This window comes from Ovis aries, chromosome 22 (assembly GCF_016772045.2).
Source record: "Ovis aries strain OAR_USU_Benz2616 breed Rambouillet chromosome 22, ARS-UI_Ramb_v3.0, whole genome shotgun sequence".
In the NCBI taxonomy this organism is placed as follows: domain Eukaryota; kingdom Metazoa; phylum Chordata; class Mammalia; order Artiodactyla; family Bovidae; genus Ovis; species Ovis aries.
The window spans coordinates 26,981,957-26,994,382 of record NC_056075.1 but is presented as its reverse complement, the minus strand read 5'-3'; the positions used below and the strand labels follow the sequence as shown (position 1 = coordinate 26,994,382).

General features: G+C 44.4%; 1 protein-coding gene and 1 non-coding gene across 6 annotated transcripts in view; one reads left to right on the top strand and one right to left on the bottom strand.

The window, feature by feature from the left end:
• SORCS1 (sortilin related VPS10 domain containing receptor 1) overlaps positions 1 to 12,426 on the top strand; it is a 580,387-nt gene that overhangs the window by 540,792 nt on the left and 27,169 nt on the right. For all 5 annotated transcript variants that reach the window (XM_042238470.2, XM_042238466.2, XM_042238468.2 and 2 more), the window contains exons 22-23: positions 3,631 to 3,743; positions 8,533 to 8,664. In XM_042238470.2, the coding sequence (XP_042094404.1) occupies positions 3,631 to 3,743; positions 8,533 to 8,664 (245 nt within the window). The remainder of the gene's footprint in view (positions 1 to 3,630; positions 3,744 to 8,532; positions 8,665 to 12,426) is intronic.
• Positions 1,785 to 1,857, bottom strand: TRNAW-CCA (transfer RNA tryptophan (anticodon CCA)). Its single transcript has one exon. It is a non-coding gene; the product is annotated as a tRNA-Trp (tRNA).

Genomic DNA, 12,426 nt, shown 5'->3' with positions numbered 1-12,426 from the left:
GTTCTCTTCATTAAAAGGGATCCCTTGACTACAAGCTTGAACAGGGAAAGTGCTCTCTGCTTCCTGTAGCCAAATTCCTGAGTTTTTCAGCATCCATAATCATCTTTGGTCAGATGGGTTGTCCAGGGTTTCACATGTATAACTGGAAAATTCTAATGATATGTGTGACCTATTAAAAGGAAACTGTATCACAGGAAATTAAATAGGCAAGACTGAGCTTGACAGAAACAAAAGGCAGGGAGAGTTTTAAACTCTGGGATAAGCTGGCAGAAAGTGCTGGAGGACTCAGGGGGATTGAGTTATCTCTGGGGTTAGAACACAAGGGTTTACTTAGGAAACTTGGTTCCTACCCTCCCAGAGGTGGGGCACTGTCTTTCTTAATGATACCATTTCAAAGATGGTTCCTGGGTCCTTGAGAAAGGCATTCCTGGTTGCAGAAGATTTACATCTTAAAAGTTCACAGAAAGAATGTATAATAGCAAGTTTCTAAAAGAAATGCTCCAAGAAAGGGGAGGTCAGAGTCTGAAGTCTGGAAGAAACCGGTTCAAGTTTAATTAAGCTTTGGGGAAATTTAAGATCCTTATGGTCAGACCAAAGGAGGTAGCATATTTGAGAAGCTGGCAGAGGAAAGATTGCCTACCCAAAGACATACAGTAGACTGTAGGAAAGAAAATTTGGTTTGCATGGTTCTCCTTCCTTTGCTTCAGGGCTCAAGTTTGCCCTTAAATGCAACAAAGAAAATGTAAATGTGTAGAATTCATCTCTCTCAGCAGCTGCAAAAAATACATATATTATTGACGTTTACCCTTTTCAGTCCTCCCACATGCATCCCCTATTTGTTGAATAAACTTAAAGATAACATTTCTCTGCCCTGCTGTTTAGCATGCTAAGGAATAATAGAGGGAGCTGCACCATTTTTCTCATCTGTGTCTCTTTATTAAGATAAATATCTTCTTTTGAGATGAAGTCTGCACAATTTGGTTAAGAGGTTCGAGGAAAGTGAAAATGACAAACACGTACATCTTCAAAGGGAAATGTTAGGACCCAGCGGGTCATTCCTTGGCACTGCCATTTCCCATGCTGCTAATTAATATGCATTTCCTTCTTCTCCATCAGAATTGAAGTGGGAATGTTCACCTTGGTGACCAGTGACTCAAAATAGTCAAACTTTGAAAAATACATCTTTGGAATAAGCTGACTGCCTTAAATGCAGTCCTGATCATGTGTATGTCTTCAATGCCTGCTCCTGAGAAGTCGTTAGCAGTGTTAGGAAATGCACACGTGGGTTTTTGAGTTTCCTGAATGTGTCTTTGGTGTTACCAGTGTTGCTGAGCCCCTCCTGAAATATAAGAACATGCTTAAAACAAGAAAGAAATGTTTGTTGAATAATAAAGGCATAAACTACAGAGATGTTCATGCCTTCATTTATTCAACAAAAATGTATTAATTAAGTGACCCCTGGCCACTGGAAACCTACCATGAAGGCACTACCCCTGGGCACTGTCCCGAAGGGCCAGGAACACTGTGCCCCCATCCTCACTGAACTAATATTCCTGTGTGGGAGACAGACAACAAAAACATTTATTTATTTAAAGCTTTTTTTGGAGTATAGTTGATTTAGAGTACTGTGTTAGTTTCAGGTGTGAAAGTGAAAGAAAGTGGAGTCGCTCAGTTGTGTCCGACTCTTTGCGACCTCTTGGATTGTAGCCTACCAGGCTTCTCCGTCCATGGGATTCTACAGGCAAGAGCACTGGAGTGGGTTACCATTTCCTTCTCCAGGGGATCTTCCTGACCCAGGGATCAAACCTGGGTCTCCTGCATTGGAGGCAGACGCTTTAACCTCTGAGCCACCAGGGAAACCCAGTTTCAGGTGTATAGCAAAGCAAATCAATTATACGTATGCGTGAAAGTGAAGTCCAGTCTGACTCTTTGCGACTCCATGGATTGTAGCCTACAAGGCTCCTCAGTCCATGGAATTTTCCAGGCAAGAGTACTGGAGTGCGTTGCCATTTCCTTCTCCAGGGGGTCTTCCCAACCCAGGGATCGAATCCAGGTCTCTGGCACTGCAGGCAGACACTTTACTGTCTAAGCCACCAGGAAAGCCCATACATATGCATAAATCCACTCTTTTTTCAGTTCTTCTCCCATATAGGCCATTACAGAGTATTGAGCAGAGTTCCCTGTGCTACACAGTGGGTTCCTTATTAGTTATCTGTTTTATATACAGCAGTGTGTATATGTCAATCCCCACCTCCCAATTTGTCCCTCCCCCCTTATCCCCCAAACAAAATAATTTAAATAGTAAGAAGTTTGGTGAAGACAAATAGGGTCACATGATGAAAGGTATTAGCACATCGGTGAAAGGGAGGATACCTGAGGTTGCTGGAGGGAAGGGCTCCTCTCAGGAGAGACTGAAGGCTGAAAAGGAGCTGAGCAGGCTATCCTCTGGGGAAGTAGAAGCATGGTAACGTGGGAAGAAGCTTAGCAGACTGAGGGACATGGGGAAGGATGGCGTCATGGAGTGCAGGGCAGCCCACAGGACGTGTGGCAGGAGGCAGCTGTTGCTGGTTTGTGTGGCACTAGGGAGGACATGATATGAATCTGAATTTATTCTAAGTGCAGTGTGGAACCTCCCACAGATTTCAGGGGAGCAGTGTGATCTGAGTAGACTGTGTGATAAGACCCCCTCAGGGCTGTGCTCTGAAACCCATCACCATGTTAGGACCAAGGCTGCACCATCCAGCCAGTGACTGAATGCAGTAGGAATACTAAGGTGAGCCCATTCCTGGGACACAGGGCTCCTCTGGCTGACTTCAGCTCATGGGTCTCCCATCAGTCTCGCTGAACCTTCCTCCCTCTCTTGCACTGTGTCATATATGCGGCATGGTCTGACGGTACTCCAAGATCCTCTGCTTTCCTCCCCATATTCTGTTAAAGACAATTCTCCTCACAAAATCATCGCCTTTATAATTTCATCTACTTTCTGGGGGACCAAGATTAACTCAGAGGCTACTGTGACAACTAGCAAAATCCTTGAAATAGAGAGTTGAAAATTCCTTTCAGTGAAATTCCCATGCAAACAAAATTTATCGATAGAGTGACTATGATGAATTTTATAATTATATAATCATACAATAATTATTATATTATAATAATGAAAGTATGTGCAGAGCACAGCTGTACCATAAAAAAGAAAAGTAAAATGTGGTGGGAAGAGTATTAAGTCAGTGAGAACTCAAACTAGAGCTTGAGTGTTGCATGCGTGGAAGGTGGGAAGAGGGGACCATTCTGGGAAAGCGGCTGTGTGTTCAAAGGCCCAGGGGCAGAAACCTGTGATGCAGTCAGAGTGCTCCAGGTGTGTGCCTTTAGCGTCCAGGAGCACAAGGGCTAGAACTGGGGACAATGCACAAAGCTGTGGAGTGAAGCATGGGTCACAGACTAAAGCTTTGGCCTGGAAAAGGAGCTCAGAGGTAAGAAGGATGGGATGTTGACCTTGCCTTCTAGTAAGGCCTTTCTGGTGAGTGTGGAGGACAAGGACCCTGCATTAGGGCTTTGCATAAAATAGAAAGTATAACAGATTTCCTGAGAGGCCGATCTGACATAGTAACCCCTCTACTCTGGCGTCCACAGAGGAATTCCGATCTCTTCGCCTGTCCTTTTCTCCAAACCTGGACGATTACAATCCAGATATCCCTGAGTGGAGGAGAGACGTCAGCCGAGTCATCAAAAAGGCCTTGGTGGAGGTGAGTGTGGCCAGCTCCTTCTGGCCCAGTCTGATGCCTGCAAAGCTGAGCCCCCCATGTGCAGACATGTCACAGGTGCCACGGGGGACAGGAAATGGAATAATCACGGGGTCCTTACCCTTTATGTTCTGCTTAGAGAAGACCACGGCAATATGTGACGGTCATGGCAGAATTCACAGTTAGCTGTCAGTATGTGTAAATAGCTACTGGGCATAATACTGAAAGGCATAGAGTGAATACCGTTAGTAAGAGCAACCTGGGTTCCAGCCCCCTGAATGCCCAGCACAGCAGCACAGTGAGTACCCAGCACAGGAAGGTAGTCATCTTACTATGTCCCAGTTCTTTCTAACAGCATTCCTTTCCCACAACAGCCCCAGGAGCAAAATATTATTGTCTCTATTTGTTGATTAAGCAGTTGAGGTTCAGAGAAGTTAAATAACTTGTCTAAAGCCTCACAGCTAATAAGTGACAAAGCCACAAAATTAAAGTGAAGGATCTGAATCCAATCTGGTTTCTGGGAGGGTAACTAGGTGGTAAGGTCCATCCCCTTCTGAACAAATGTCACCCACAATTTGACAAGACATCTTCATCTAGGCACATTCCGCCTGCATACTCCACTTCCATAAACAATCAGAGAAATGAATATCTGCTCATATAGCTGCTTGGGTTTATTGCACAAACCCAGGAAATTAGAAATGACTTTTCCCTAACATCTACTCTTGGTGGTTATTCTTCAGTCGCTCAGTCATGTCTGACTCTCTGTGACCCCATGGACTGAAGCATGCCAGGCTTCCCTGTCCTTTACTGTCTTCCGGAGTTTGCTCAAACTCTTGTCCATTGAGTCCATGATGCCATCCAACAGTCTCATCCTCTGTTGCTCCCTTCTCCTCCTGCCCTCAATCTTTCCCAGTATTGAGGTCTTTTCTTTGGTCGACTCTTTTCATCAGGTCAACACTTCACATTGGGTGGCCAATGTATTAGAGCTTCAGCTTCAGCATCAGTCCTTTCAATGAATATTCAGGACTGATTTCCTTTAGAATTGACTGAAATTGATCTCCTTAGTGTCCAAGGGACTCTCAGGAGTCTTCTTCAGCACCACAGATTGAAAGCATTAATCGAAAGCATCAATTCTTTGGTGCTCAGCCTTCTTTATGGTCCACCTCTCACATCCATACATGACTTCTGGAAAAACCATAGCTTTGACTAGCTGGACCTTTTTCGGCAAAGTGATGTCTCTATTTTTTAATATGCTGTCGAGGTTTGTCATAGCTTTTCTTCCAAGGAACAAGCGTCTTTTAATTTCATGGCTGTTATCACCATCTGCAGTGATTTTGGCTCCCAAGAAAATGAGGTCTACTCTTAGCCTAAAAGAAAAGTCAATTTAGGATTAGTTATACATTCTCTCTTGCACCTGAGGCATGGTGCCTCACGACACAAAGGGGTGAGAAGAATTAAAGCCATTCAGATAACCTCCACCCAGAAAACTGATCTCACATTCAGCCTTTTGGCAAAGAGCTGATATTCCCTATAATCATACCATTGTCTTTGTGGATATTCATTTAGCACTTTAAAAATTCAAGAAACTCTTCTCAATGTTTTGCATTTTTAGACACATATAATCACAAAAAAGAAACCTAGCTTATGATATAGAAATGGATAGTATGATTATCCCCATTTTACAGGTGAATAGAGGCAAATAACTTGCCCAAAGTTGTACAGCTTAAAATCAGGCTCTGGAGTCAGACCTCAAGGTTTAAATCTTGATCAAGTAGTTTTCTGCCCACTCCACTCTGCTGGGTCCTTTGTCTTGTTAAATGGAGAGACGAGAGTAATTGGAATAGTGGGATGGGGAAGGGTTATTTTCTCTGCCTCCGGGTAAATGCCATCTCACCTTTGTCTTAACGACTCTGAGCATCAATGACATTGTCAATGGCTAAACATTGTGGCCACCAGGGGGCGAAGCTACCAAACCACAGGCCCCTTTATCCTTGGAGCTGCTTGTCACTAGGGTGACAACTGGTTTCTCTTCTCTGCTGTCCTAGAGAGATGACTTATAGCCTTCAGTGAACTCACAACCCACCTCCTTCAGAGATCTGTGTCCCTGTAGATCTCCTAGGCAGCTGTCCAACACCCCCAGGTGACTTATCAACCAAGCATTAGTTCAGCAGTGATGTTTTCCAGGCTGTTTTCTCTTCACATTAATTTTAAGGGGATCGGATGCTCTGGGCTGCCACCCTTCCACCAGCTGTCCACTAGGTTATATTTGACTGCTCATTAGTATTTCTAGGCCGCTGCAGAGCATAATCAGCTAAATTCAGAACAAACAGGTTGGCTTCACATCCCTCAGAATAAGAGGTGATGGAGTGGAGGGAGTTTTGAAGACTCCATGGTTACCCAATCCTAAGAGGCAGCTGAACCAGCCCTGGTTCCTAGCTCCCCACCTTGGCTTTGAGAGAGTAAATATTCTCAGTCACTTCCTTAAGTCCTAAAGAACACACCCTATTGCCAGGTGTCCCCTAATAAGCTCTATAAGAAGCTCAACTGGATGTCAACTTAATTGTAGTTTTCTTCCTATTCATTCTGTAATGGAATTCAATATGTAAATCAGTTGCCTTTTTCCGCATCAACTGGGGTTTTTCTATTGATATTTTGCAATGGGATCTCTAATTGAAAGTCCTTCAGTAAACATTGTCAATGATAAGGATGAGTTTAGACATAATATTTGAGTTTAGCATCCTGGAGGGCTGTAAAACAGCACGATACCAGCTGGGACAGGAGCTGCTTTGTGTGTCAGAAGGAAAAGGCAGGAGAGCCCTGGTAAAGGACAGAGGCATCATGGCCAGATCAAGGTTCCAAACTGAGTGTCACCACTGGTTACTTAGATGGCATCGAGCCACTGTTGAGCTTTCCTTCGTCTACTGTCTGTCCCGTAGCAGAAATAGGGATGTACCGTCCAGATTCCCCTTATGGGAGATACAGTTGCCTTAGCTACTGGGAGAGCTGTGGGCAAAGGTTTCAGCTGCCTTCCCCCCACATTGTGTCCTTTTCTGAGAGGCTCATGTCCAGTGATGCCCTCAGCTCAACCTCAGGCAAATCTGAAGGGCCATTCTCATTCCCTGCAAGGTTGTCTGAGGCTGTTGTTGACCTTTATCATAGCTCAGCTTCTCCCTCTACCCATTCTTGCTTCCTTGCCTTCAGTTGTATAGCTGTTGATTCTAAGAATGTCCCCTAATAAACACCCTACATGCTAAGCTCAGAGTCAGCTTCCTGGGGACTTGCAACCCGAGTCTTCACCTGCACAGAGAGGTATAGTAATACATGCTTTAAAGAGTGCTTGTGGGAGATTGCATTACATTATATTAAGAAGTTCTTAGGACAATGCCAGACACATGGTAAAGATCCAGTAAATGGAATTTCTTACTACTTGAAGAAAGATATAAAGGTAGATTTCGGAACCCAACAATCACCTAACTGGAAATCGTGAAAAAATATACTGAAATGAGTGGACTTTATGTTGTTCTAGAACTTCATGATGTTCTAGCAGCAAATGTATAGAAAAGATATTCGGCAGAGATGCACAGAAACATTTGCAAGAAAAGACTGGATGTTGCGAAATTGTAGATGAGTCTATTCAGTTAAGCATAAGATGACTGTGTGAGCTGTGGATAATTAGTGTAGGAAGGAAAGGTGGGACCATATTGCTGAAGACTTTGAATGTAAATCTAATCCACTTGGCAATGGTAATTTGTGCATGAATTTGGATGGGGACGCACTATCTGAGTTGGACTATAGGGGGATAAATTGTTAAGTATTGATAGTAGTCTGTCTCCTGGAGATGGGGAGGCTGTTGTAAAGCTTGAGGGGAGTGAACATAGAGGCTGAATTGAGATATTAACAAGGCAGGGGTGGAGGGATTTTAAATAGAAAGGAACCAATAGGATCACTTGTCAATATCTCACAAGCTGCTTAGATAGGATGTTGAAAGGAAAGTGCCATGTCATAGGTGAGACAAGGCTTCCCACTGAGGTATCTGGGAGAAGAGTGCCTCCATTCATCCACATGCAGAATGAAGATTTTGGAGTAAATGTGAGAAGTTCTTGTACAACAAACAAATGACATTCTGACTGAATGCTCCAGAGAAATGCCGAAATTGTAGCCAACTGAATTCTAGAACCATCTAAAAAGTAGGCTCAGTAAAGAGGAAGTTTTTGAGTGATGTGCGTGATTTTAATAGAAGATTGAAGGGTAGCAGGGGGAGGGGCTAAGAGAGCTTCCTTAGCTGATCACTGGGGTCTGATGCTTTGGAGAACTCAACAGATACCTGTAGGCTGTGGTCTGGGGCGTGCTGTTAGGTTAGGTGATAGAGGTATGCCTGGTGGATTTGGAGAGAATGCTGGTGCTTTGAGGAAGGAGGGAGCTAGGTTAGAAAATGTTATATCTCCAGGGTCAGAAGATAAGGCTCAGTGACGGCCTTCTCACTGACAGGGTCCACTTACTTTTACAAGGAAGGTTCTACCATTATGCCACTTTTTAATTTGAGAGGATGCAAAGTATTTAAGGTCTCATGGGGATAGAGCAGGGGACCAGACTGCAGAGTCTGGCTTGAACCCATTTCTGGCCCTTGCATCCCTCCCCCACAAGTGCACCCAGGACTCTGCCTTCACACCCCATCTCCACACCTGTGTGCCTTCTTACTACACCACCCTCCAACTCCCCCCGAACACGTGGTTCGCTCTCATCAGCTTTCTTTCCCCCAGGACTCACGTGTGCCTCTGTGTCTCTCCCTCAGGCCACCGGGGTTCCGGGCCAGCACATCTTGGTGGCAGTGCTGCCTGGCCTGCCCACCGCTGCCGAGCTCTTTGTCTTACCCCATCAGGACCCCACAGGAGAAAACAAAAGGCCAACCGAGGACCTGGAGCAGGTGAGTCCCTAGGTAGCATGCCAGCTTCTCCCTCTCCGAGCCACGACCCCACTAGTGCCTGACCAGGACAGCAGCTCTGGGGGTTCCCACTTGCGGACCCTTCCACTTTCCCATCGTCCCTAAAGAAAGTTAATCTTGGGCTTTAACTACAGCATCACCAGGGAACATGTGCAAGAGTGTGTATTGTCAGCAGTGGCTAAACCACTCAGGGTCTATCCATCTACAGTGTTTACAGTAGACAAGATAAATCCGTGTACTGACGTGGCAAACTGTCCCAGGTATTAGGTGGCAGGAAAAACACAAGAGGCTGAACCATGTGTAGAAGTCGAATCGATTTATGTTGCTTCACATACCTGCAGCCTGAGAATCAAAGTGAAAGTGAAGTCACTCAGTTGTATCTGGCTCTTTGCAACCCTATGGGCTGTAGCCTGTCAGGCTCCTCTGTCTGTGGGATTTTCCAGGCAAGGATACTAGAGTGGGTTGCCACTTTCTCCTCCAGGGATCAAACTTAGGTGCCTGGATCTTCCTGACCCAGGGATTGAACTCAGGTCTCCCACGTTGCAGGCAGACTCTTTACCGTCTGAGCCATGACAGAATCCCTGAGAATCAAATGGCATATCTTTATAAAAAGGCACAGCTTTTATACAAATCATGAGTCCTCTTTATCGCCACCAGTCTATGATGATTTGAGTTGATAATGAATGAGTAATGTTGACTCCAAGTACCTGCCCTGGCTATATGGGATTTGCTTTCCTCATCTCTAGCACCTCTGGAGTATTAGAGTGTCTATGTGTGTGTGTGTGTGTGTGTGTGTGTGTGTGTGTGTGTATGGGTGTGTGAGAGAGAGGTTCTCTCTCTTCTACTCCCTTAGGTCTTTTTTCTCCTGTTCTTCCTTTTAACTTCATATTATCCATCTCTGTAGTGAGGATTGGGCTTCCCAGGTGCTGCTAGTGGTAACGAACCTGCCTGCCAATGCAGGTAGGTGTAAGAGACACGGATTCGATCCCTGGGTTGGGAAGATCCCTCAGAGGAGGGCAACCCACTCCAGTATTCTTGGATACAGGATCCCACGGACAGAGAAGCTTTGGTGGGCTATGATCCATATGGTCACCGAGAGTCAGACACGACTGAACCAACTTAACACACTCGCATAGTGAGGATTATTACTATGATGATGTCATTATTGTTGTTCTTATTCTTCACTCAGTTAAAATGATCCGTCTTGGCCTGGTCACCCTGTTGGAAACTATATGACTTTGGTTTCTCAATGCTCTCTGACAGATATATTAAAAACAGGATTCCTGTCAGATACTAAGTAAATATTAACTTTTTCTCCTTTTAGTACTTGGATCTTTTCAGTTGACTTAGAATTAACCCATAATCTAGTCCCTTGATCTCTAGTCTCCAAGATGACTTGAGAAACCTCTATCACAGCCTTGTTAGCAACAACCCCAAATTACAACCTGGCCCACCTCCTAGGACACACCCACCTTTCAACAGTTGCTGTCTCAGTTGGCAGAAGACTCACATCTATATATTTTTTCATGTGTAAATAACAGAGCTGTCAAGGAAAGCCCCAGTGAACCCCATCTCCTAGTGAATTGCACTTGAACATCAGACAGCAGGGAACCCATCAACTTTGCGTCTGACTTTGCTCAGCCCTCACTTTCAGCTTCCGGTTGTATTCTGTAAATTATTCTCTGCACCTGCAGTTCAGTGGGAGGAAAAATGATGTGTTTCTTATCACCACACTGCTGATGAGACTAAGAGGGGTGTAGATCCCTATCCAGGGCATTTAGGTTGAAACATGTATATTTGTGCCTCCTCTGAAAATCTGGTGGCTTGCCTATGAAATCCAGAATATCATCTTCTCAGTATGGAGGAGTCCAGGTTTAGAGCCAGCTAAGTTCCCAGGTACCACATCATCTGCATATCTCAATTTCCAATACTTTTCATTCTCTCTCTAAAATATAGTTTCTAGATGTTTATTTGAGAGAAAATGTAGGAAGAAGAGGCATGTGTTCTCTGAAAGTTGGTTTACTTGTGTGAGGGTATATCTTGCTCTAACTGTCTGTTTTCCCTAGAGTTCTTCTTTCTCTTTATCTTGTCAGAGTGTCTTCTCCAGAGACATTCTCAGAGACCTGAGTGAGTGTCCCTGAGGCAGCCAAGTCTCATGTACTGATGAGCCATTAATCAGAGACCCAAAGGCAGCTGGCTTGGCTTGCTCGAAAGCTGTGGAACTTAACATTCAGTGCCCATGTAGCAAGTTCAGATATGTTTTAGAAAGACCACAGGTTTGGAGAAATATAGACCAGGTTTCTAGTTTCAGCTCTTATATCCATTGCTTGTATCTTATAGATGAGGAAAATTCAGAAAAGATCAATAATCCAGCCAAAATCACATAATCAATAATACCTGTCTCATGGGGTGTTTGACAGATCATTAAAGAAATGAGGCAGCAAAGCCCTTGACTATGGAGGTTACTCAGTAAATGGGAAATAGATCACGGTTACATTTATGGACATTTTGTGGTAGGAGAGTATATGAGAAATGCAAAAAATATATATAGGCATATTAAAGACTAGTATAGTCCAGGGCATGCATTGGCAGAAAGAAGATGGTGACAATAAGGAGAAAAAGATTAATGAATGGAATTACAGGAAAGAACAAAGATAGCAGGGAACAGAAAGAACACGTCAGTGAGTAAACTAGAGGGAAGATGACTCATCTAAGTTATCAGGCAGATGGATGGCATTGAGGGAAAGCAGCAGAGTACCAAGGGAGACTGTAACTTTAGCTAAGGGAATTGCCAGTGTAGCAGCCTTATGCAGGAATGAAACTAATTTCAGTGACCAAGCCCAGCATATGAGAAATCAGTGTCTTATGGAAACTGTTACTACCCAATTAATAAGTACAGTAATGAAATCAGCATGTAAACTGTGTCAAGAATAGCAATACAGGTGCTGCCCACAGGAATCCTATAGTTATGATCCTAAGAGAGGTCCTTTAATTCTTCTTTCTGACTCAGTCACTTTGAAATTGATGAGTTCAGACCCCAACAGGGAGCTGTGAATTGCCTGAGGAGACGCAACTCTTTAAGGAGGAGATTCTAGTTCTGTTCCTGCAACTGACCCTCAAGTCTAGTGGTCCCCTTGTTCCATGATGCTGCCCATGTGGATTTGGGTACCACTTGACTTCTGCAAGGCCCCCAGGTATCAAGGCTGCTGCCCCAGGAAATGAGCAACAGATGCTTTGCTTTGAGTTTTGTAGGGATTTTTTTTTTCTCTGATGAAATGAACATATATTCTGTTCAAACAAATTTCACTGGAAATTTGCAGTTATGAGCTTATTTAGTTGGGAAGTCCAGCTCAGGCATGGATAACTCAGAGAGGACGCATCATCAGCTTACTCCCCTGTCTTTGTCTGCCCCTCTTTCTCTCTTTCTGTTGTGACCACACGAGAAGTCTGTCTGAGAATGAAGCCGGCACACAGGGAGACGAGAATGGCCCCGGGAAGCCCCACCCAGCCTTTCATTTAGTCATCTTATCAATTCCATTCAAAAGACAGTTCCTCTTCCTGAGTGCACCCCGAAAGCCTAGGGTGATAATTCTCACAGGCTCGACCTCGGTAAAGTGAAGATGTCTCAACTAGCCTGGTAGTCAGAAGGCTAGGGCTCTGTCAGTGATAACTCAATATGTCATACCCTCCCCCAGATCAGGAGTTAAGGGAGCCCCTCCTAAATCAAATGGGCTGAGAATAAAG